At 43.5% G+C, this 21,711-nt stretch overlaps 1 protein-coding gene across 9 annotated transcripts in view; it reads left to right on the forward strand.

The window, feature by feature from the left end:
* RIN2 (Ras and Rab interactor 2) overlaps window positions 1-21,711 on the forward strand; it is a 76,732-nt gene that overhangs the window by 22,968 nt on the left and 32,053 nt on the right. For 5 of the 9 annotated variants that reach the window (XM_083748593.1, XM_083748592.1, XM_083748599.1 and 2 more), the window contains exons 3-8: window positions 1,057-1,151; window positions 9,077-9,269; window positions 10,277-10,388; window positions 11,833-11,905; window positions 13,845-13,936; window positions 16,885-18,015. In XM_083748593.1, coding sequence (XP_083604719.1) covers window positions 1,057-1,151; window positions 9,077-9,269; window positions 10,277-10,388; window positions 11,833-11,905; window positions 13,845-13,936; window positions 16,885-18,015 — 1,696 coding nt within the window. Of the gene's footprint in view, window positions 1-1,056; window positions 1,152-5,483; window positions 5,519-5,772; window positions 5,875-6,012; window positions 6,035-6,180; window positions 6,292-9,076; window positions 9,270-10,276; window positions 10,389-11,832; window positions 11,906-13,844; window positions 13,937-16,884; window positions 18,016-21,711 lie in introns of those variants that run through there. The other 4 variants (XM_083748596.1, XM_083748595.1, XM_083748598.1 and 1 more) reach the window with 4 other exon arrangements.

Genomic DNA, 21,711 nt, shown 5'->3' on the forward strand with positions numbered 1-21,711 from the left:
CAGTGGAATCAGTTTGGCCTTTCCAGTGTGAGGCAACCTCTGTTCTGGCAGGAAATCAGATACTGTTTTTTCCGGCAAAACAAATAACTTTGCTTCAGTAGTATTTCACATTAATTTGGTAGAATGTCGAAAGAGCTGTCTTTTCCCTTCATATGGAGGGTGTAGCAAACTCCCTTCCCATCTCACATAAGTGAATAATTAAGGGAGCCATCCTATACTCAGGAAGCCGGCACAAAGGAAGTGGCTTTAAGTGAAGCCACTGCAAAGTTGCACAAGATCCAAACTCCATTCAGCAGTTGGGCTACTGGTAGCTAAGCCAGAGAAAGCCTGGCAGAGGAAAAACAAGCCTTTAAAATAGTGTTTGATTTTCATCACCCTTTTTTGCTAGCTTAACTTCATATGCTCAAGCTGAGCAGGCTAGGATGCAGCCTAAGCACGCATACCCCCCCTCCTGCTGGTCCTCCCCCCAGAATGCCCCCCTTTAAGGACTTAAACCAGCTTGGGCTCAGCTCAGCCAACTGGAGATGCATTGGTGTCCCTCGAGCCGAGCTGAGGATTGCTACTTAGACTGGCGTGATCTGGCTGTGCTGGAAGCCTCCTCACTCAGCCGGAGATTCTCTGGCTCCTGCCTTCTCATCCCAGCAGATCTTGCTATAGGATTTCTCACTATGTGCCCAGCTTAACATTTCTTATAAGGATGGTTGAGGAAATGCTTTTTCGTAGCTTTTATGATATTTTGTTGGGGTTTTGTGTAAGTCTCTTAATGGATTATTTTTTGCTGGAGAGGCCTCATATAAATCTTTTAAATAAATGTTACCACCTGTTGTTAATGTATTTAGTTTTGTATTCCTGGGTTGTAATCTGAACCATTCTATAAGCCTCCACGAGTTAAATGATGTTTTCCCCTTATCCTGGTCTCTTTTCCTTCAGGAAAGGGAAGTTAAAATGGAAAGGAGCAAAACAGGTTGTAATCTTGAGTGACCCATTTTGCCTACTATTTTATTGCCACACCTCTTCCACTTGTTTGACGTCATACTGTTTTTGCCCTTTCTCTAGCTGATTGACACAATCGCTTCAGAAATCGGAGAACTGAAACAAGAAATGGTGCAAACAGATCTGGTGCTAGAAGATGGACCCACCAGTTTACAAAGGTTAGTAGCATTATATGGCAAGCATTTGGTGTGGTTATGCTACAGAGGTCAAGAAGGCGATGTCTTCCACCATGCTGATTAGTTTTTGGCACTACAACTATGAAATACTACTTGGTACTTTGGCTAAGATTAAAGCAGTTTTCCATTGACAGTGACTGGTGATCAAAACTGTTGTGTGTTCATTCTTTTTATTTGCTCTTGTAGTAATTTAGTGGTTACTGGGACATAGTTGTTCAACTTAAAACTAATAGCATGTAGAGTCTTTAAGAACTGAATGTAGAAATGAATGTAGCTTTCAGGTTTAGCTACTGAGAGATTTCAGCCAAAATTACAAAAGTGCACGCACTTTTTATTTCATGAATATATTGAGGGCAGTGAAGGGGGCAGCTAATTAGGTTTAGACAGGAAATAATTGTTCTGTATGTAGAATTTATGCTACCTTTTAAACCAGATCTGAGATACTATTTGTGTTTAAACTACTGTTAATTTCAGTAAGAACTGAGATTCTCATAATTTACAAACTAGTTTGAAAAATTTCAGATGGGAATAGTGCCCTTTCTGTTTTTCTGCATAACTGCTGATGCTCTGATATATCTTTGAATGAAGTCCTGCTGCTGACCAGTAAACTGAAAGATCGTGGGTCAAGCTGAAGTTCATTTTGGATGAGAATGCCAGCCTGGCATGTGCAATGGAAGCCTGGCTAGATGAGGTGTGGGAAATTAATCGCTTTCCAGCTTTGCCCAGCAGACTTCCTAACAGAGTAGGCAATTAGCCCTGGGGAAACACCAGCAGAAGTGCAATCACCCGTTCATAAAACTAAGTACTGGCCAGGCCTGGTCCCTCCATGAGGCAGGTGGAGGCAGCCTCCTCAGGCGGAGACAGGTGCGCTAGCTTGGCCCTGTGACCATGGGTGCTGGGGCCAGGCATGCTGCAGGGGCTGTGCACGCGGCGTCAGCACATTGTGAGGCATGTGCGTCAGCACACCCAGCAGTGTGTACGAGTGACATCAGCATACCCCATGGCGTCACTCGTGCATGCCGCCAGGCAGGCTGATGTCGCACGTGCATGCCCGGCTGCCCGCCACCGCAATTTGCCTGGCCCCTTCATGGAACATGTTGTGGGCCCCAGGGAGCCGGTGCTAATGGGTGGAGGAATACAAGGAGCACTTCCGCGAGAGCTCATGCGCCACTGCCATAGAAGTGAAGAGAAGCCAGAAGTCACAGCTGCACAACTCCTGTGAGAGGGGCTTCAGCAGGGGGGGGGGGCACACAGCACGAGCACAGGGTGACACCTTCCCATTTCACCTCAGGATGGGCTGCCCAGTCTTTGGCAGCTGCTGAGTTTTGAGTGTGACACTCCAAGATGCTGGTGTGCCATCTACCTTGCGGCTCCATCATCTTCCTTCCAGGCTTGTTGAGGTGGTCTTAGGGCGAAGTTAAACTTATTATCCTAGGTCAGTGTTTTTAACCCTTGACCAACTACATGCTTTCTCTGGCTCCCCTGTGGAAGCCACTTACACTAGGGTTCTGTTGCAGTAAGTGAGGATTTCCTCGTTCTGCTTCTGCCCCACCCCTTTTTGGTGCCATTTTTGGCACATGTGTAAGTGGGAGCACATTTGTCAACAGGAACCCAAGCAATGCACCTGCTCTTCAGGGCTGAGCCCCAGGGCTGAGCTGACACAGGGCTGCTCCTCAGGGCTGCCCTTCCCAGACTTAGTGTGCACATGATGAGAGGCATGGAGAGGGCAAAACAAGGTTAAGATCAGAAGCAGAAATATTTTGTTATTGTGGAGAAGGAAAGCGTGAAACACACAGCACAGGAAACACATGCAAACATGGTCCTTTCCTGCAACACAGAAGACACTCCTCACTTTGAGGCTGAATTTTTAAATTCCCTAGTTTTGGGGCTGAAACTGCCTTGGTCATCTTGTTTTCTGACATACACTGGGAATAGACAGCAGGATGTGTCATTTTTGCTCTGTTGGACCTCTCAGTGGCTTTTAATACCATCAGCCATGATTTCCTCCTGGACCACCCAGCTGAGTTGGACCTAAGTAATCTTACCTGAAGGGCAGGTTTCTGCAGGTGGTGCTGGGGAGTTCCACTTTGCTGTTGTTCATTCTTTCAGCATCCATATAGAACAACTAGGAGATGCTGTCTGTAGTGCATTAATGTACAAAGAAAACCCAGCATTTTCCATTCTACTCCATGCAGGCAGTAGAAACCTTTGATCAGTGTATGGAGGCTGCGAAGGGCTGGCAGGTGGCCAACAAACTGAGACTTAATTCAAGGCAAGATAGAGGAGGTAGAGTTGAACACTTGGAAAGCTGTTGTGAGCTGGGACATTGTTTCTTCTGGATGGTGTGGTACTCCTTCTGAATGGTGTGGTGTGTACTTTGTACCTTGCCCTTTGCATGTCAAGGTAGTGTCCATGGCCAACATTTGTGCTTTTTGACTGGTGCGCCAACTATGACTCATCTTAGAGAAAGCAGATCTGGTCGTAGTATGTTTGCACCGCATCCAGGTTGACTATTACCATGTGCTGTACTTGGGGCTGCCTGGGAAGGCAGTTTGGAAACTACAGCTGGTGAAAAATGCTACTGCCAGGGTAATGTCGGTTACTTGGAATAAATAAATCCTTTTCTTTTGGAGGTGGACTAGCTCCTTGTTTGTTTCCAGGCTCAGTTCAGACTGCTGGTTCTGACCTTTAATGTCCTGAACAGTGTTGATCCATGGTATCTAAAGCATCACTTATCTCTATATAAAACTGACAAATAGAAGGGGAAGAAATGGAGGCAGTGAGAGATTTTACTTTCTTGGGCTCCATGATCACTGCAGATGGTGACGGCAGTCACAAAATTAAAAGATGCCTGCTTCTTGGGAGAAAAGCAATGACAAACCTAGACAGCATCCTAAAAAGCAGAGACATCACCTTGCCAACAAAGGTCCGTATAGTTAAAGCTATGGTTTTCCCAGTAGTGATGTATGGAAGTGAGAGCTGGACCATCAAGAAGGCTGATCGCTGAAGAATTGATGCTTTTGAATTATGGTGCTGGAGGAGACTCTTGAGAGTCCCATGGACTGCAAGAAGATCAAACCTCTTCATTCTTAGGGAAATCAGCCCTGAGTGCTCACTGGAAGGACAGATCCTGAAGCCGAGGCTCCAAGACTTTGGCCACCTCCTGAGAAGAGAAGACTCCCTGGAAAAGACCCTGATGTTGGGAAAGATGGAGGGCACAAGGAGAAGGGGATGACAGAGGACGAGATGGTTGGACAGTGTTCTCGAAGCTACCAGCATGAGTTTGACCAAACTGTGGGAGGCAGTGGAAGACAGGCAGTGGAAGACAGGCGTGCTCTGGTCCATGGGGTCATGAAGAGTCGGACATGACTAAACGACTAAACAGCAACAATATAAAACTTTGTTTTCCAGTTGAGAACTTCATGGAGGCTGTATTTCTCATATCATCATTGCCAGAAGTTAGGTTGGGAAGGGCTCTGTGCAGCAGAGGTGGGACAACAGATGCCTGTGCCTATATCTGCCTTTGACTGAACTTAACCATCCAGGGGTCCTTTACCTTTACCTTACAGCCCATTGGTACAGTTGGGAGCTCTTCCACTGGGCTGACCTGGTGTGCATTACTGAGACATGGATGGCAAAGATGGATGGGTCACATCTTACCCAGGTCTGTCAAACAGGGTGCTTGGTGCAGCACCAATCCAGGCTAGAGGACCAGGGAGGTGGGGCTGTTGTAGTTCACTGTAGTTTGTTCTTACTTAATGGGAAATGTGCTTTAGAGTGGGACTAGAAAACCTGTATCTGAAGTTGGGTCTTAGAGACAGATTAGGGCTGCTGTTGGTGTGCTGTCCACCCAGTGGCCCAACTGAGCTGGTCACAGTGGTCTTGGAGGCATCCCAGACAAGAATTATGGGTGACCAACTTGGGATTTCATGGCCTCCATGGCACCCATGGGACTGTCTCAGTTTGTCATAGGCCTGACATACAGAGCTGGCCTACCCTTGACTTTGTCTTTGCTCCAAGTAGGGAGAGGGATGTTTTGAAAACAGGAAATTGTGATTGAATGTTAATTGACATGATTTAATTGATGGTATTGTGCTACAGCTAGGTCTGCTATAATTGTGACCTCATCTTTTACTAGAATGTCATTGTGACAAGTGCCTGCAAAGGTTAAGTGTTGAGTAAATGTCCCTACTCAACTTTTTTCATCACATGGTGCACATTTGACAGCTAGTTTGCAAAGTACAGATACAAGTGTCCGCATTCCCCAATTTAACATCAGTGGCAGAGGAGAGAACTGTTGGGCATTGTGTACTCACTGAGGGTAATTTCATGCTCATCCACCTCATTGTGTAAGTCGCTTCCACGTGTCTGGGTCCTGCTGGTGGCATATGTATTGAGCATGAGATTTGTCCACAGGTGGAAATATGGTAGCTTCTCATAGCAGCAAAAGGAACCATACCATGTCATTGTTCCTCCTGTGTACTAGTGTGGCAGTGGACCCAAGTGCACAGATGCAGCTCCCACACTGCAGTGGTAATGAGTAAATCAGTTTGGAGAGGAAGTACAGCTTTGCTGTCTCTTCTCTTGAAACCAAATAGGAAGGACAGGAGTGGAAGAGAAGAGCCTTGGTACTGCCTCCTCTTCTCACTGACAAGTCTGTACGAGGAGTTATGAATCATCATTCTGCTCAAAAGGGTGGCGCTATGTGAGTGGTGGATGAACTGATGATGCTCGGGCACCGGCTTCTGCCCCTGTAATACTTTTCTTATTACAAAATACTCTTACTTTCACTGGAATGTAAATGCCCTCCTTCAATGAAGCATAGATCAGCTGTGTAATTGAGGTGTTTGTGTACCTGCTCCATGGTAAGTCACCTGCAATGAGTCTTAGGGTTCCAAGTGCTCTGTTCTTGTGCTGGTGCAGTGCTATACAATTCTTCATTGTGAAGTCATTTAATGAGTCCATTGTGACTGGCAGAACTGGAAGATACATTAGAGAGAGAAATATCTTTAGCCTGGGATCTTGAGGAAGCTTGTCAACATGTCTCTAAAGTTCCCAGGCTGCTTGTCCCAGAGTCTAGTTTCTGCGTTGCTAGATCACTTCTGTAATAGTCACTTCTGATGTGAGTTGCAGGATGCTTTTCCGACTCAGTAAAAGACAACTGCAATCATACATTCTAAAATAGGCTTGTGACGGAGGGAAGAAAGTTGGACCTTCATTGTAGTGCAGGTGTTAAAGTATGGAATGGATGCATAAGGTCTTGTGTTCCTCAAAAAAAAAAAAGGTAAAATCCTGAAAGTTGTACTGGAAGCTGCATAGAACATATACATTTGCTGGACATTGTTTCATTTATATATCAATGTCCAGCAAAATAACAGCTTATAATACAAATTTGTGGCTAACTTTTTGAAAATGGGGTAAATAGTCTATCATTTTATGGTAGAACAATAATTATATAATGTTTCAGAGTGCTCAAAGTGCTTCATATATATTAACTCAGAAATCTTTACAACAACTCTGTAAGGTAAACAAGTATAATTATCTCCATACCACAAAAGTGGGGTTTTGGGTAGAATAAGAGCATGCTGAAGGCCACACGGAGGTGAGATATGAATTAGGGACCTCCTGTTCACAGATTGCATTACATACCACTTGCTTGGTTGCCATATTTCAAACCAGGACACCCCCCCAAAAGTTTTTTTAGGAAACCACCAAAATTCCCCCTGGATGTCAATTCTGCCTTTGAAATCTCGGTAATGTCCATATGTATGGCAGCCCTATATTAACATAATTTATGGTATTTTCTAACCTTGCGTCTACACCCTGTGTCCAAGAACAGGCAACAACACTCCCTAGTAAAGCTCACAAACAGCTAACTGCAATAAGGATTGTCTCTTCCCATATGAATTGACCCAGACCCTTCCATTATCATCTGAGGCCCTTCGTGTGCCTCCTCCATGAGAGATCCAGAGGATGGCCACTTTAGAACGGGTGGCTCCCCATTTGTGGAATGCTCTACCCAGGAAGACTTGTCTGGTGCCATTATTATACAGGTGAAACTCGAAAAATTAGAATATCGTGGAAAAGTTCATTTATTTCAGTAATTCATCTTAAAAGGTGAAACAAATATATGAAATACTCATGACATGCAAAGCGAGATATGTCAAGCCTTTATTTGTTATAATTGTGATGATTATGGCGTACAGTTGATGAAAACCCCAAATTAATAATCTCAGAAAATTTAGAATATTAAATTAAATCAGCAAAACAAGGATTGCAAATAGAGCAATATTGGACCTCTGAGAAGTAGAAGCATGCATATGTACTCAGTACTTGGTTTGGGCCCCTTTTGCATCAATTACTGCCTCAATGCAGCATGGCATGGATGCTATCAGCCTGTGGCACTGCTGAGGTGTTATGGAAGACCAGGATGCTTCCATAGCAGCCTTCAGCTCTTCTGCATTGCTCAGTCTCATGTCTCTCATCTTTCTCTTGGCAATTCCCCATAGATTCTCTATGGGGTTCAGGTCAGACGAGTTTGCTGGCCAATCAAGCACAGTAATCCCATGGGCATTGAACCAGGTTTTGGTACTTTCGGCAGTGTGGGCAGGTGCCAAGTCCTGCTGGAAAATGAAGTCAGCATCCCCATAAAGCTCGTCTGCGGAAGGAAGCATGAAGTGCTCCGAAATTTCCTGGTAGACGGCTGCGTTGACCCTGGACTTAATGAAGCACAGTGGACCAACACCAGCTGATGACATGGCTCCCCAAATCAACACAAACTGTGGAAACTTCACACTGCATTTCAAGCATCTGGCATTGTGTGCCTCCCCATTCTTCCTCCAGACTCTGGGTCCTTGGTTTCCAAATGAGATGCAGAAGTTGATCTCATAAAAAAAGAGGACTTGGGACCACTGAGCAACAGACCAGTTCTTTTTTTCTTTAGCCCAGGTAAGACGCTTCTGTCGTTGTTTCTTGTTCAGGAGCAGCTTGACAAGAGGAATACAACATTTGAAGCCCATCTCCATGATCCATCTCTGTGTGGTGGCTCCTGATGCACTAACTCCCTCAGTCCAGTCCTTGTGAAAGTCCCCAATACGTTTGAGTGGTCTTTTCCTGACAATCCACTCCAGGCTGCGGTCATCCCTGCTGCTTGTGCACCTTTTTCTTCCACACTTTTCCCTTCCACATAACTTTCCATTAATGTGCTTCGATACAGCACTTTGGGAACATCCAACTTCTTCTGCAATTACCTTTTGAAGCTTTCCCTCCTTATGGAGGGTTTCAGTGAAGGCTTTCTGCACAACTGTCAGAGCAGCAGCCTTCCCCATGATTGTGCTTCCTACTGAACCAGAATGAGAGACCATTTAAAGGCTCAGGAACCCATTGCAGGTGTTATGGATTGAATAGCTACTGCACCTTTTCACAATATTCTAATTTTCTGAGATTGTTAATTTGGGATTTTCATCAGCTATATACCATAATCATCACAATTATAACAAATAAAGGCCTGACATATATCGCTTTGCATGTCATGAGTCTATCTCATATATTAGTTTTACCTTTTAAGTTGAATTACTGAAATAAATGAACTTTCCCATGATATTCTAATTTTTCAAGTTTCACCTGTATATCTTTAGGCACCGGGGGAAAACATTCCTCTTCTCCCAGGCCTTTGGCTAATTAAACATTCTATGCCCTTTTAAAATGTGGGGGGGGGGGGCAGTTACTGTTTTGGTTTGTTACTATAGTATGTATTTTGTGTTTCTATATTGTAAACTGCTGTGTGATCCTTGGATGAAGGGCCTAAAAGCATTATTTGCTTTTTAGCATAATATTTGCTGAAGGTATTGATGCCTAAGTCTCTAAACTTAGGCTTTAATTTTCCCCACCCCTTATGTTGTTTACAGTCTAGAGAAAGACATGGATGACATGTGTCCGGATCAGAAAGATTCAAAAAACATCATACGAGATTCTGGATATGACAGCCTCCCCAATAAGCTCAGCATACTGGATAAACTTCTTCATACGCACCCTATCTGGTTACAGCTTGGCTTGAACGATGCTGAGGCAGTGGAAGTTCTGCAGTCCCAGCCTCCTGGAGTAAGAAATGCCTTTCATTTGACCTAAATACAAAATAAATGCTTATTTGCTGCACCCTTCCTTCACATTTGTCCAGAATGGGCAACTCATGTGGTTGTAGTATTCAGACACATTGTGAATCTGCCTTATACCATGGCATACTCTTGGTTCAACTAGCCCAAATTATTTCGCCTACCACCCCCTTTTCAGAAAAATAATAACTCAGCACCCCTCACCCCAAAATCCACCTTCTTTTGCCTGGGAAAGGCTTGAAAAACCCCTCCCCTCCAGCATGACTGCCGGATCCAGGGGAGGCGTCACTGTCCCACACCGGTGCCCGACCTAGCAGTAAGCGCCATTACAGAACAGATGTAGCATGTATGAATGGTTTTTCAAAACTTTCTTGTCTTTTCTCCTTTATGCTTCCACCACCCCCTTATTTTTATTCAACTCCCACCCCCTGAGTTATTCCACATGAGGTTGCTACCACCCCCCTGGATTGTTCCAGCGCACCCCAGGCAGCAGTATCGCCCACTTTGGCAAACACTGATCTAGGCCACTACTGGCAACTCTGACTGGCAACAGTTCTTGCAGGCAGGGTTTCTTCCTTGTCCTTTGCCAAAGACCATTTTTGTTGGGGATCAATTCTGATCCTTCAGTCAGGAGTGTTCATGCTCTTCAATTGAGTTGAGAACCTTCCCTGAAGGAGGTAAAGAGGTCATTTCTGGTTCTCAGCACGGGGTAGGTTGGGTTTGAACTTTCAACCCCAGCTGAGGATAATTATTATAGCCATTCTGCTGTGCCATGGCTGCATGAGTTACCTCATTGTCCATTTTTTTTGGGGGGGGGGTGAGCATCATTCACAGAGTGGACAATCAGACACTGAATAGGTTACCTTATGAAATGTTAGACTCTATTCTGTGCCTAGGTATCCCACGTTATTGGCCCTCTGCTGGAACTGCTAAAGGAGGCCAGCCCAAATAGAAGTCTAGAATGATATTTCTTCAAAATGTATTTTATTTTTATAGACCTTCCTTGTAAGGAAATCCACAAGAATGCAGAAGAAAGTCTTATCTCTACGTGTACCAAATGATTTTGGATTGTGTCTCAAAGAGTTTGCAATAAAAGAGAGCACATATAGTAAGTATTTAAAAACTTGTCTCTTCTTCCCTTGGCTGTGCTGTGATGAGTAGAAAAATTCCTGAGGTTAATTGACTGTGATTTCCCATGAACATTAGCTGAGTCAGTGACAAAGTGACAAAGATAATGAGGCTTCATCGCCTTAAATTAAGGTGCTTCTTGTCCAGGTTGACAGATACCTGTCTTGGGTTCACCTGTTTAAATTTTAGCATCTGCATGTTTGCTATACCCTTTTGCTATACACACTTGCACTCATATAATTAGAATTTTTTAAAGCATTGGCGGGAGGGAGGAGAGAATAGTTCCCTTTCTATGAGGATTTATGCCTGCCACTTACGAACTTTAAAATAATTAATCAAAGTGTTCAGAAAGGGTGGCGTCACCATTATCTTGGAGCACTGCTAAATTTTGAAATTGTTCCTTTGGGAGAACTGTGATGCTCTAGAACAGGTTGAAAACCACTATCCTGTCATGTTGTATGTGAACAGTCTTGCCACAATGAATGGCAAAACCTAAAGGACTTATTATTCAGGGGTGTAAAACAGTTGTCTGGACATTTGTCTGTTGTAAGCTGAGCAAGATCTTCGGCAGCTAGATGCACACCTCTCTTACACAAGCTGGCCAGAGTAATGACAGTGGGAAAGTGCACATTTGGGTGCATTTCTCTTTGAAAATAATGGGCGGCACCTGCTTTTGGACGCACATTCAGATATGCTCCCACATTACACCTATAGATGGTGAAAGCATGAGTTTCCAAGGCACTGCAAAGTTTCTGTAGATGTGCAAAGTTTTGTGGGTATCTGCTAAAACCACAGGAGCAGGCAGTGCAGAAATGTAAAGTCTGCATACATAAAGGGACTGGTTTTATGCCTAATTATAATGGTTGCAATGGTGGATGTACAGCTAATGGGAGTCATTGGCTATGAGCTGTGCTTGTGCATTTAAGATTTATTAATAGGAACATTTTCAGTTTATATATATATTGCCTTTCATTTATCTATCTTTTCAATATGTTAAAAATTATTTGACTTCTAAAAAACTATTAGACAATAATAGCCTGATTTATATGAAATAAATCTTGATGCATGGTTGTGATGCTGAATGGTTTGTGGAATTTGTGAATTAAAGGGCAAGTTATTTCAGCAAAGTAAATAGTCTTTACTAAGATATGATGCAGCTGCAAAATGTGGCAGTGGCTGTTGGCGTGTTGTGCAATGCAGGTTTTATGACTCATTTAACTAACTGTTTAGACAAATGCTAAGAACTTTAAAAACAAAACAGCAACTAGTCCTTTTGCTACAGAATTTTGACTGAGGTATTTCAGATGGTCAGATGCATGTGTGGCTTTTGTTACAAATGTGGTCTGTGTGCTGTAGATTCAGTACTATGTAGAAACGTTCATTTCCCAGAACATGTATTGAGTTTGTTTTCTTCTGCTTTGCAGCCTTTTCATTGGAAGGCTCTGGAATAAGTTTTGCTGATTTGTTCAGGCTCATAGCGTTCTACTGTATTAGCAGGTAAGGATGAATTTTCTTAGACTAGCCTTACAATGAGATTGTTGTTGCCCTTTAATATTTTTCTCAAAAAAAAATACAAGTTTGAAGAATCCTTGGAGAGCCTACCCAGCAGCTGTGAGAAGGGGAGGGGAAAACATCTGGCTCTTGTTGGCTGGTGTCCAACTGCCATTCTGCTTTCTCTCTTCCCAAAACAGACCCCATCGTTGGTGATTCCACCTCGTCATTTTTGAAGTGAATGTATTGAATGCTGAATTTACCTCTGTGCTTCTTCCGTCCACTATCCCTTTTACAGGGGTGGCCAGTCCCGTTTCGCCCCCTCTGTGCCCCACCCACCCATCCCACTTTCGTCGCACGCCAGAATGCTCCCCATTCTCAGCACGCCTGCTCGCCCAGGGGTGAGGAAGAAGAGCGGCAATGTTGCGTGCCAGAACACCGCCCCCCTCCCATGCCTTGCTGAACTCAGTAAGAGAGGGCAGCGTTCTGCAAGGCAGGGGTAGTGTTGAGACTGATAAGACACCAGCTCTTGCACTTCCACCGCCTGAGGCGGGTGCTTCACCCTGCCTCATCGGTGGGCTGCCCCTCACTTTCATGTCATTTCTATTAGATTTTAAGCAATCTAATAAATAGAAAGGTCCTATTTATTTTATTCTTTTGCACTTTATATATAATTATTGACCTTACAAGGACTTAATTGTGCACACACCCAAACCCCACTTAATTTTTTCAATGTCTACTTGAGTAGAAAGCTGAGAAAATTCTGAAGATAAGCATCTAAACCGTCCCCCTCCCCAGTGATGGGGTGTAAATGAATTGGTTTCACATTCTTGCCTCCCCTTATCACTAGTGACAAAATCCTACTGCAAAAAATCTCATTGAAGATCACCGTCTTCATCGTGAAGCAGTGTGGACTGCCCTAGCACAATTATTATAGGGCCTCAGATTTGGGCAGGGGCTCACCTTGGATCGACAGAAGCTGTTCCGTCAAAGTTCCTAAGGCAATTTTTTTTCTGTCCCATCCTGTGTTCCAAATGCTTCTTTGCTCCTGGAGGCTAATCTTCCCTCTGTTGAATTACAGATTTGGCATAGGACATTTAATTATTGGCTTTGGCTTAATTTAACCCCCACCAGTCTTCCATCCCTAGTATTGCAAGACCGTCATGAGAGCACTTGGACTAAAATCATCATCCAAAAGCTTTATTCCTCTGGTTTATCACCACAACAGTTATTAACATTGGGCTTCTGCAAGGCAAAGGATTTAATAAGCCAATGCCTGTATGACACTGAAGGACAGAATAATCTGCCACCATAAGGAAATTTTGTCCGTGGTGTGATTATTTCCCACCTAGTCTTCTGGACACATTGGCACCCTACTTGCAAAATCCAACAGTTCCAAAGTACAGACGTGCTTTCACTTGTGCAAGATTGAACATGCTGCCTTCAGCTGTTCTTGAGGATCGATTTCAAAAAAATTGTTGAGCTTTTTTGGGGGAGAATTATCTTCTTTACCCACTCACCCCAATGCCGCAGCAAAAAAATAAACGGCTGCCTTACGCTCTCAATCTCCGCCGTGCAGCACTGAGCTTCATGCCAAGAAACGACACCACAACGCTGCAAAAGTGTCGAAATGCACAAAGGAGGTGCCAGAACTCATTTCCGGTGAGTTCTGGCGAAAAAAAATAGGCTTGAGTGTCAGACTTTTTAACCAAAAAAAGAGGTGCTGATACTCACCATGAAGTTGTTACAGTAAGTGCCAAACTTCTTAACAACAACAACAACAGAGGTGACGGTACTGAGTATCCTTGAGTACCCCCTGGGGGGAAAGCACTGGATTGCAGTCTACTAAAGGAAATCTACTTATCTGGGATCACTGCATGTATAATAAAGAGAGACCCCAAAGTATAAAGCTAGCTAACACTATAATTTTTTATCTCCAAATCAGGGATGTCTTGCCATTCACCTTGAAGTTGCCTCATGCTATTGCAACAGCAGCAACAGAGGCAGATCTTGAACAGGTGGCTCAGCTAGGACTGAGTAAGTATGTTTGTTGATTTAAGTGAATTTTGCTCCACCAAGCAGAGAGTGTTCAAAAGCAAAAGTAGTTTCTTTTCAGCAGTCTTCTGTAACATTCCATCAACATGAAGACAACCAGTTACTGCATAGGTTTGCAAGCTGGGACAGCTTTAAAGGGACATTGGCAGTGCTCTTGGTTGGAAGTCTGGTGACTATACCTCAAGAGGTTGGGTTTTGCCCAAGATCCTCCAGACGCTAACCTTTATCCTTTGACCACTATACTGCTCTTTCCTAGCAATAAGTGGACCTCAAGCCAGCATGCAGTGAGTAATAAATTCCTCTTCCCCTGGCTGATATTCTGAGCTCTAGCATGCCACTATTTGGTTTGTTTTGTTTCTCATGTGGTGCCTGTCCTTCCTCCAAGGGAGGCTGTCCCTGTCTGTCTCACCTTCCGTCTCCCCATGACTCAAAATTATCATAGAAGGCTCCCTCAAGAAATTGGCTGATCAAGGGAACATTACTTCTCTCTGTTTTTAGGTGAAAAAGTGGAATTTGTTGTTTGCTGGAAAGCTGAGATTAAATCCCTGCCTTCCACTAACAAGAATTTGGCTATAAAAACATGTAGAGCAGATCACCCATAAATGGGAGTAAACACAATTCCAAATGTACAGACAGGGTGCCATCTAGGTGATTACATGATATGCCATAGTATTAGTGACACACACAAGTTATAGATGTACTTACTCATGTAGAATGAGGGATGACAAGAGTTTTATAAAATAATCCATGGTTTGGATAAAAAATGAGAGAATTTTTCGCCATCCCTCATAATACTAGAGTTGGTGGCACTGATGTTCCTGAGTCTGACAGAAATGGAGTTCTCTGTGCAATATATACAGTATGATTGAATTTTTGTGGTGATGGCTAAGGGGCTTAGATAAATTCATGGAAAGTAGAACTGTCACCTGCTATTAGCCACTGGACCTAAATAGAATAATTCTGTGTTTCTGGATGGCATTTGCAGGAGAGCACGTTACTGCTTTCACGCCTTGCTTGTGGGTTTCCCCAAAGGCATATAGTTGACCACTATGAGGAAAGGGATAAACAGAACTAGATGTGATATTTATCCTATTCCACAGGATTATGCTTAATGTATGTAGCCCTCCGAAAATTGGAGCCATTTTTGAATGCCATAAACTGAAATATGGGATTCCTTTTGAAACTGCCAGCTCAGCATCCCTTCTGACTGGCAGCCTGAATTACTATATTTCCCAGCTACCTGATGCTGGAGCCTTAACTTGGCCATTCTGCCACAGAGCGATTGCCCCTTCCCAAAGAGAGATTATAATTTTCCAAAGAGGTTCATAACTCTGATGCAAATACTGTATAGCTCCCATGATTTTAGTTGGACCAGTACTTGAGTAAGTTACAACACCTAGGAATGTGTTCTGTTTATGTAACTAAGACATGTGGTTTCATTCAGCATATGTACACTTTTAATGCCTTTTTCATATATCTTGGCTCACTCACATGTGTACCTTCGCAATGCAATTTGAGGATATGATTGGTCCAGGCTGAGGAACTGATAAGAAAAGAGCCTCCATTCCATTTCTTTCCAGTTATGTGTGGAGCCTTTTCAAAAGAGTCTTCCATATAAAGGGTCAAAATCCCTCTGGGGCAAGATGGATTAACAAAGCAATTTTGATGGAAAAGTTGTATGACTTGTAACAATAAATTTCTTTTGAGATTAGTGGCCAGACTGAGGTGGGACTGCAGAATTTATGGTTTGGCTCTCTTGCGGGTTCCCCTCCCCCCACAAAAATGGGTAAAATCAGCCCTGTAGCAAGATCTGAATAGAACTGCAACATGGCGGGGGGGGGGCAGTTTAGCCCTTCCCGTGCTGTGCTATTTTTGCAATTTGAATGTGCACCTAAGCACACCCCAAGATGTTGTTCGCCCTGTGAGATACCAACATATCACAGGTGCCAAGCAAGTTTCTGTATGTTATCCCCCCTGAGGCAGACATCTTTGGGAAGAAAGAAATAATTCAGATTAGAAAATGGTATTGAGCTTCCTTCCCCAAGGCCAGACCTCTTGTCTGATTGGGAGGGGGGGGGGCTGTTGTGGCTGCTTTTACTTTTGACGGGGGAAATCTATGGGAGAGCTAATTGCAGATCCTTTACCATCCCACCTTATTTGCTCTTTATGGACAGACAGATCAAACGAAAGTTTGGGAATTTAACCCACAGCATAATTTAAAGCCACAATCTCAATTCATATTAAGGAAGCAAATCAGGTGGTGTAAACTGACAAACCATAGGAACAGCTGTTTTTTGCTTCTTGAGGCCCCTGCATCTAGAAATGAAAGCAGACATGCAGCTCTAAGCCAGGGGCTGCCTGCTCATTTGGAGTGCTTTGGAGTGATGTCTGAATTAATTCACCAACAGGGGAGAAGTTCTGCGTAGAAGGCTGCTTCTTAGTAGTGCTGCCATCATTGGTACAAGCGAAGATAACCTGCCATGTTATATTCAAGCCCAAGCACTTAGGGGTGTTTCTTCAGAAGCCCCCCTCCCCCCATATACTTTAAGAAACTTAGTTTTTGGAAACATAGGCAGGTCCGTCATGAGGTGAAGTGAGGTAGTGAACTTTGGCAGCAACTTTGGGCCAAAGAGGTAAACTGACCAAGGAACTCGCAGAAAGTTATTTTGCAGAGACTCTGCTCAAGTGAACTGAGGCTGGTACAGGAGAGCTGCCAGGTCATCTGTGCTGTGTGTGCACATGTCTGTTGCAGAGGGGAAGAAGGAGGGGCCATTGGGATTTCCCACCTCAGTGCCCAAAATGTCTTGGGTCTGCCCTTTACAGAAAGTCAAAGAACTATTTGCTTGAGCACAAATGTTGTTGAGCAGAGTGTTCTGATCACTTGCTATATAATATTGGCATTCTTACACTAACCAAATAATTACTTTCAGATTTTTGGAGTTCTCCAGCTAACAACAGACTGCGAAATCCTTCCCTCGCCCAGAAGCCTCTGCCTTCAGACAGCATATATAAAGGCTCCCAGCAGCTCTGCCTCATAAATGGAGTTCATTCTATAAGAACCAGAACGCCTTCGGAGCTGGAATGCAGCCAGACCAATGGAGCCTTGTGTTTTATTAATCCTCTCTTCTTGAAAGTGCATAGCCAGGATGTCAGTGGAAATTTGAAAAGACAGTGCCCAAGAACTCAAGAGGTGAACTGCCCAGAGAGGGCTCGCTCCCCTCCGCCTCGGCCACCCCCACCTTCTATTCATAGCCTGGTTGCAAGCCCTCAGCTGTCCAGGAATATAAACCAGGCAAGTCTGCCAGAAACTGCCGACCACAACAAAAACTGGAACTTGGATTTGCTGCCGAAGACGCCTGCTCCTGTCCCACCTCCTCGCCTGAAGAAGAAGGCGCTCTCTTTAGAAGCAGAGAGCAGTGCAAAAAGCTCGGCTGTAATTAGACCGAGCCATAACTCAGTGCATGGCTCAGAAGCTGCTCACATTCCAGGTGGAGCCCCGCCTCAGCAGAACTTTGCAGAGAGCAAAAAGAGCTTAGCTGCACACTCTGAGTCACAAGTACAGTGGAATGGAGGCAGGCAGAGACTAAGCGACATGAGCCTCTCCACATCCTCCTCTGACTCGCTTGACTTTGATCGGAGCATGCCGCTCTTTCCTTACGATGGGGATACTAACAGCAGCCTGGAAGAGTATGAGGGGGAAAGCGACCAGGAGAGCATGGCACCACCCTTGAAGCCTAAAAAAAAAAGGACTAGCTCCTTTGTGCTTCCCAAAATTGTTAAATCCCAGCTGCGGAAAGTGAGCGGAGTTTTCAGCTCCTTCATGACCCCAGAGAAGAGGATGATCAAGAAAATAGCAGAGATGTCTCGAGATAAGCGCACCTATTTTGGGTGCCTGGTTCAGGATTACGTAAGCTTCCTACAGGAGAACAAGGAGTGCCATGTTTCCAGCACAGACATGCTTCAGACTATTCGGCAGTTTATGACCCAAGTCAAGAGCTACTTGTCTCAGAGCTCTGAACTGGATCCTCCAATTGAGTCCCTGATTCCAGAAGACCAAATAGGTAAGCAAGTGTCTGGTCTGTTTGCCTCTCCTCACCTGTCAAAAGTGAAAACATGCTGTCCTTGTAGTTGCAGTTTCCATACTTGTTGGAAAGGTCCGGGTCTTCTGTTAATGGTCAGAGTTCCAGTTGCTTCTCCTAGTTAAAATCCCATATACTTTAAAACAAAACAAAGCCTACAGGAGGAAAGTTTGCATGAAACCAGTGCTTTTTTTCTGGGGGTACTCAAGTGAACCAGTTAGAGGGCCTTCTCAGTAGTGGTGCCCTCTCTGTGGAATGTCTTGCCTTCAGGTGTCAAGGATATAAAGAACTACACAACTTTTAGAAGACATCTGAAGGCAGCCCTTTATGAGGAAGTTTTTAATGTTTGGTGTTTTATTATGTCTTTATATAAGCTGTAAGTCACCCAGAGTGGCTGAGGAAACACAGCCAGATGGGTGGGGTATAAATAATAAAATTATTGTTGTTGTTATTATTATGCAGTACCGGCACCATCCCCCCCCCCCCCCGTAAAGAAAAGCACTGGTTAAAAATGTGACACCTACTGTCACAACTTCATGGCAAATCCCAGCACCTTTTCTTCTAGAAGAAAAGCACTTCATGAAATACATGATTTATTCCATACAACACCATCACAAGGTAGCCTAAGTAAAAGTCAGGACCCTGCCCCAAGAGACTTGCAATCTAGACTTGGCGAGGGGACAGAGGGAAAAATAGAGCATTGCATTTGCATATGCTTTTTTCCAGAAATACAATATACTCGAAGCTGACATTTGATCTTAAAGGATTAAGACCGCAGTCCTGTGCACACTTACCTGGAAGCAAGCCCCACTGAACACAGTAGGATTTATCTCCAAGTGAACATGGGATTGTGCTGCACAGTTGCAACCCTGTGTGTGTGCAAACATGTGTGAGATGAGGTTGCATGGCTTACTAACAGTCACTTAAAATCAAGCATCTTCTAAACAGAGATATTTAATATCTTTCCGTTTTCCATGTAGCATCTTATGTTCTTGCTTTTGTACTGCAGGACAGCAACACATTATTATTATTTATTTATTACACATTATTATTATTATTATTTTATTTAAAATATTTCTTCACCACCACCATTTACTTATACACTGTCCATCCAACTGCTTTTCTACTTAATTTTTTTCAGCAGTGCACAGAAATCAACAAGTCAGTAAAAGCAGCAGAACAATAAATAATTAAGATCTTCTAGAAAGACTTAATGCAGAGGGAAATTTAAGCAATACCATAAAATTTCAAAGCGTAAGCTATTTATTCACCAAAGTATTTAATGGTTTTAATTTTGTCTACTGAATGGTGAAAGGGTTTGGGCCTCTTTTACTTGTGGGGGAATGGCATTCTACAGATTGGGTGCCATCACTGAACAAAAGGCTCTCCCCTCACTTTCTTCTTGTCAAGGGCACCTGGCGCTCAGTTCCAGAACTTAAACGGGACCATTTCTTATGCAAGTCTAAGATTCATACGGAAGAGAGAAGAGGGTTTCCTCAAATCCTGTTTGCTCTGTGTTGCATATATAAGCATTTTAGAAAGATAGAGGGGATGTGGTATGAAAATGCAGGTTAGTTCCTTAAGATATTGTTTCTGCCCATCTTTATGTGCCTTCGGTGTTATAGGTATTTAAACAACCAAAACAAGAACACTGAAAGCTATTTTCCTGATGTACCTCCCTCAGGCAAAATACTTTCCATGTGAGCTCATTTCATCGAACTGCTTTCCTCCCCATTGACTTGCTGTTCTCATATGCTGTTGGGTATCCAGCATAGGAATTTGTATTCAGTGCTAGCTGATAACCATTCCCAAAGAAAGTAGTTAAGTGTTTTTGCACTGAAACTTTGGCATGCCCTGAATCGAGTAGCTATTTCCATAAGTATGACTCATTGTAGATCCAGTGTAAAGGGGATATGTTGCCAATGAAACAACATCCTGTGATTATTTTTTCTCCCAAAACTCAAGATAGTCTAGTGGCTTTATATGATACTATACTGCATATCAAAGATTTTGCAGTGCTCTAAAACTTTTAACCTTGCTTTTTAGCAGCATGCTCTTTTTACAATTCACAAAGAAATACCAGTTTTTTCTTGTGTTTGTTTGGACTTTTGCTGCTTCCCGCAAGGGTGTGGTTTAAACTATGTTGGTTTTGGTGGATTGTTAAAATGACAACTTTTTCATATGCTAATGACTATGTATGTGGAGGAGCATTGTGCTTTAGCTGGGTGAGTTTAGTTGAGCAACTGATGGCCTGTGAGCAATCTCTCATTATGCAGAGTGGCAAGTTTTGGAGCAGTTTTGCTGCCTTCACCAGTCTTCAGATTTGCAAGTAACCACAACAGAGCAGATGCATCAGATCTTGCTGATTTAAGCACAGAGCTTATGTGGCGGATGGATTTAGTCATTCCAAACAGACAATAGAACAAACACCAGACTAATCCATTTTCTCCTCAATTTATTTCACCATTTCAATCTTACCTTGGGCACAAAAATAAAAGTCAAAGCTAGAAAAACAATTGCATGCATTTATTTACAGGTTAAACTGTGGTATTTCATTTTCTTATTTGTTCCAACTTCGCTTCTGGTGTCGTGATGCCTTCAGTACTAAGCTTGCTTCAAATAACCTCAAAATACCTGTTCCCCAGTAATGCAGGGAAAGATTTTAGGGTGAGACAAAATCGAAAGGTTTTAACTAGATGTCTGTTGTTTAATGTTTGCACAAAGAATGAGGAGCCTAATAGTAGTAATACTTTAATACTTAACACAGCTTGGGGTTTTTTAGTGTACCATCTACTTCACATAAACTTTAGTTTCGCGTCCAGGCCCAGTAATGGCCAAACAGGTGACCCTGTGAAGCCCACAAACTGGACTCGAAAACAGCCAGCCACTCTTGCCATTTACTATCTAAAGCAGTTGCTATACACATACTTGGGAACTTGCGAACATCATGCAACATCATACCCCTTGATAGGCCCATCAGTTTGTCTGATGTCAAGCCACATTAACCAGTTGCCATTATGGAGCAGCAAATTCCTTTACAATTGCTTATGAAAAATTACTTATGAAGAATTCAAATAAGTCTTTACCGAGCAATAAGTTTCTTTGGGACCCCTCTTCCCAAATCCCTATGTTATATTGTAGGAAGGGCACTCTTGAACAGGGGTGGTGAACCTATGGTCCTTTAGATGTTGTTGAACTCCAACTCAGGCTAGTGAGTGTGGCTAATAGTCAGGTCCTCCATGCTTGAAAAGGTCTTTTTGAACATGTTGCTCTTACCCTCATATCTTCAGATCTAAAATTGCAGGGTTCATAGCCAACTTGAGATGTCCCTACTCTAAGCCCCTATACTGCACCAATCATTATTTTTCAGACAATATTTGGAGAGCCAGAAGTTTTTGCATAATTCCACTGTGCACATCCATCCAGTAGATAAATAGGTACCTCTCCGGCGGGAAGGTAAACGGCATTTCCGTGCGCTGCTCTGGTTCGCCAGAAGCGGCTTAGTCCTGCTGGCCACATGACCCGGAAGCTGTACACCGACTCTCTCGGCCTATAGAGCAAGATGAGCACCGCAACCCCAGAGTCGGTGACGACTGGACCTAATGGTCAGGGGTCCCTTTATCTTTACCTTACTCCAGCTTGCACTGCTCCTGTGCCTAATCCACACACAAATGGCGG

The sequence above is a fragment of the Podarcis gaigeae genome (assembly GCF_964106915.1).
Source record: "Podarcis gaigeae genome assembly, chromosome: 7".
In the NCBI taxonomy this organism is placed as follows: Eukaryota; Metazoa; Chordata; class Lepidosauria; order Squamata; family Lacertidae; genus Podarcis; species Podarcis gaigeae.